Raw genomic sequence first — 1470 nt, 5'->3', positions numbered from 1 at the left:
GGAGGGGAGAAGGCTCAGGGTGGAGCCATCCCACCGTCAGTAGTCGCCAAAGGCGACTACTGGGGAGGCCACTACCAACTACAATTCATTCCTTAGTGGCAGATAGTATCGTTCCTGGACATTTTTCACCTAAAACAGAACTCTTTAATCACGAAACCTCATTCATCTTATAATTCGACGGATTCACAGCTACAGATAGGGATCACGAAAACACAGTTGCTGACTACAGACTATATACACACCAACCCACACCGCCTACTCGTCACCGCCATTGTTACCTTGCCCAGATCCACCGGCATCATCCTCATCCCCCAGGCCATAGTCAGCCATCGACTTACGTTTCTTGGAGGGGGAACCAGCCTTGCTTTTGATGATTCCAAAATTGTCCAAATACTTGGGACTCATTAGCACGTACTCGCCAGTTACGGTCACATACCTGCTGTACTTCACCCAATTCCTCCAACGCTTTCTTCAACACAATCGGCGAAACCACTGCCTTCTCCCACATTTTCATACTAGCCCTCACACCTTTCAACTTCTCCACCATCTCAACGTGAGGCCCCTCCTTCACCTTTCCTACACGCCTCTTACCCAAACCGGAATCGAGAAGGAGGTCACACGCACAATTGGGGGTAGCGCGGCATCGTACACATCTACGTTCAGTGTACTTCCCGACTACGAACGACGTACTTACTTCGTACACACAAAATACTCATCCTTACCGTCGGGGAGAATTCGGCTCACTACACCGACCAAACAGTTCAACCCTTTGTCACGACAAGTACTACACGCTCCCACGTCAGTAACCGGCGACTATGGACACGTACTCACCATCCCCGCGCACAACCAAACCAAGTTCGCCTTCGAAGTTCTCCATGAAGGAGTACGCATCATACAGGCAATGACGGCGGGTAGTCTTGGAGGATTCCTTCACATACTCCTTCTTGATAAACGATTTGAGGAACTGTACTTAGCAACCACATCGCCGTAGTTGGCCTACCTTAACTACTTTGTCGATGTGTCCAGCATCAAAGTCGAAATCTACGATGCGAAGTTTGGTGGACTTCAATGAAGGATTACGCAGGGTTACCACCTTGGTGCTCTCGTCAGCCTCCAACACCTTGAATTGGGAAGGTTTCATCGTGAACTCGGGGAAGGTGGCGCCGGAGAAGACATTAACGGCAGAGGAGGACATCTTGTTGTAATGGGTATTTGGCGAGAACGATTGGGTACTAGGAGTAGGATTAATGAAGTTGAGAAAGATGAAGTACAATGTCAGAATTGAGATACAGGAGGTGCAAGTTAGTAGTCGGGGATGACGTGTTGCTTGGATACAGGGCGTGATGGATTACGAGAGGGCGCACAGGCGTAGGTGATCGGGTTTCAGATCTAGTTCGAGGACGAACTACGACCTTAGGAGGGGGCGACTGTCATGAACATGACTGCCACGTCGGTATTAGGACATCAGGG

At 49.7% G+C, this 1470-nt stretch overlaps 1 protein-coding gene across 1 annotated transcript; it reads right to left on the bottom strand.

The window, feature by feature from the left end:
* Positions 1–255: 255 nt before the first annotated feature.
* Positions 256–1195, bottom strand: TREMEDRAFT_58204 (uncharacterized protein; the record flags this gene model as incomplete). The annotated part of the gene is made up of 5 exons (XM_007001122.1): positions 256–393; positions 437–653; positions 695–791; positions 832–964; positions 1001–1195. 5 exons carry the CDS (start codon positions 1193–1195, stop codon positions 256–258), a joined length of 780 nt encoding a protein of 259 aa, XP_007001184.1.
* Between the last annotated feature and the right edge of the window lie 275 nt (positions 1196–1470).

The sequence above is a fragment of the Tremella mesenterica genome, assembly GCF_000271645.1.
Source record: "Tremella mesenterica DSM 1558 unplaced genomic scaffold TREMEscaffold_1, whole genome shotgun sequence".
NCBI classification, from domain to species: domain Eukaryota; kingdom Fungi; phylum Basidiomycota; class Tremellomycetes; order Tremellales; family Tremellaceae; genus Tremella; species Tremella mesenterica.
The sequence above is the reverse complement of the archived record's forward strand: the minus strand, read 5'-3'. Positions and strand labels throughout refer to the sequence as shown.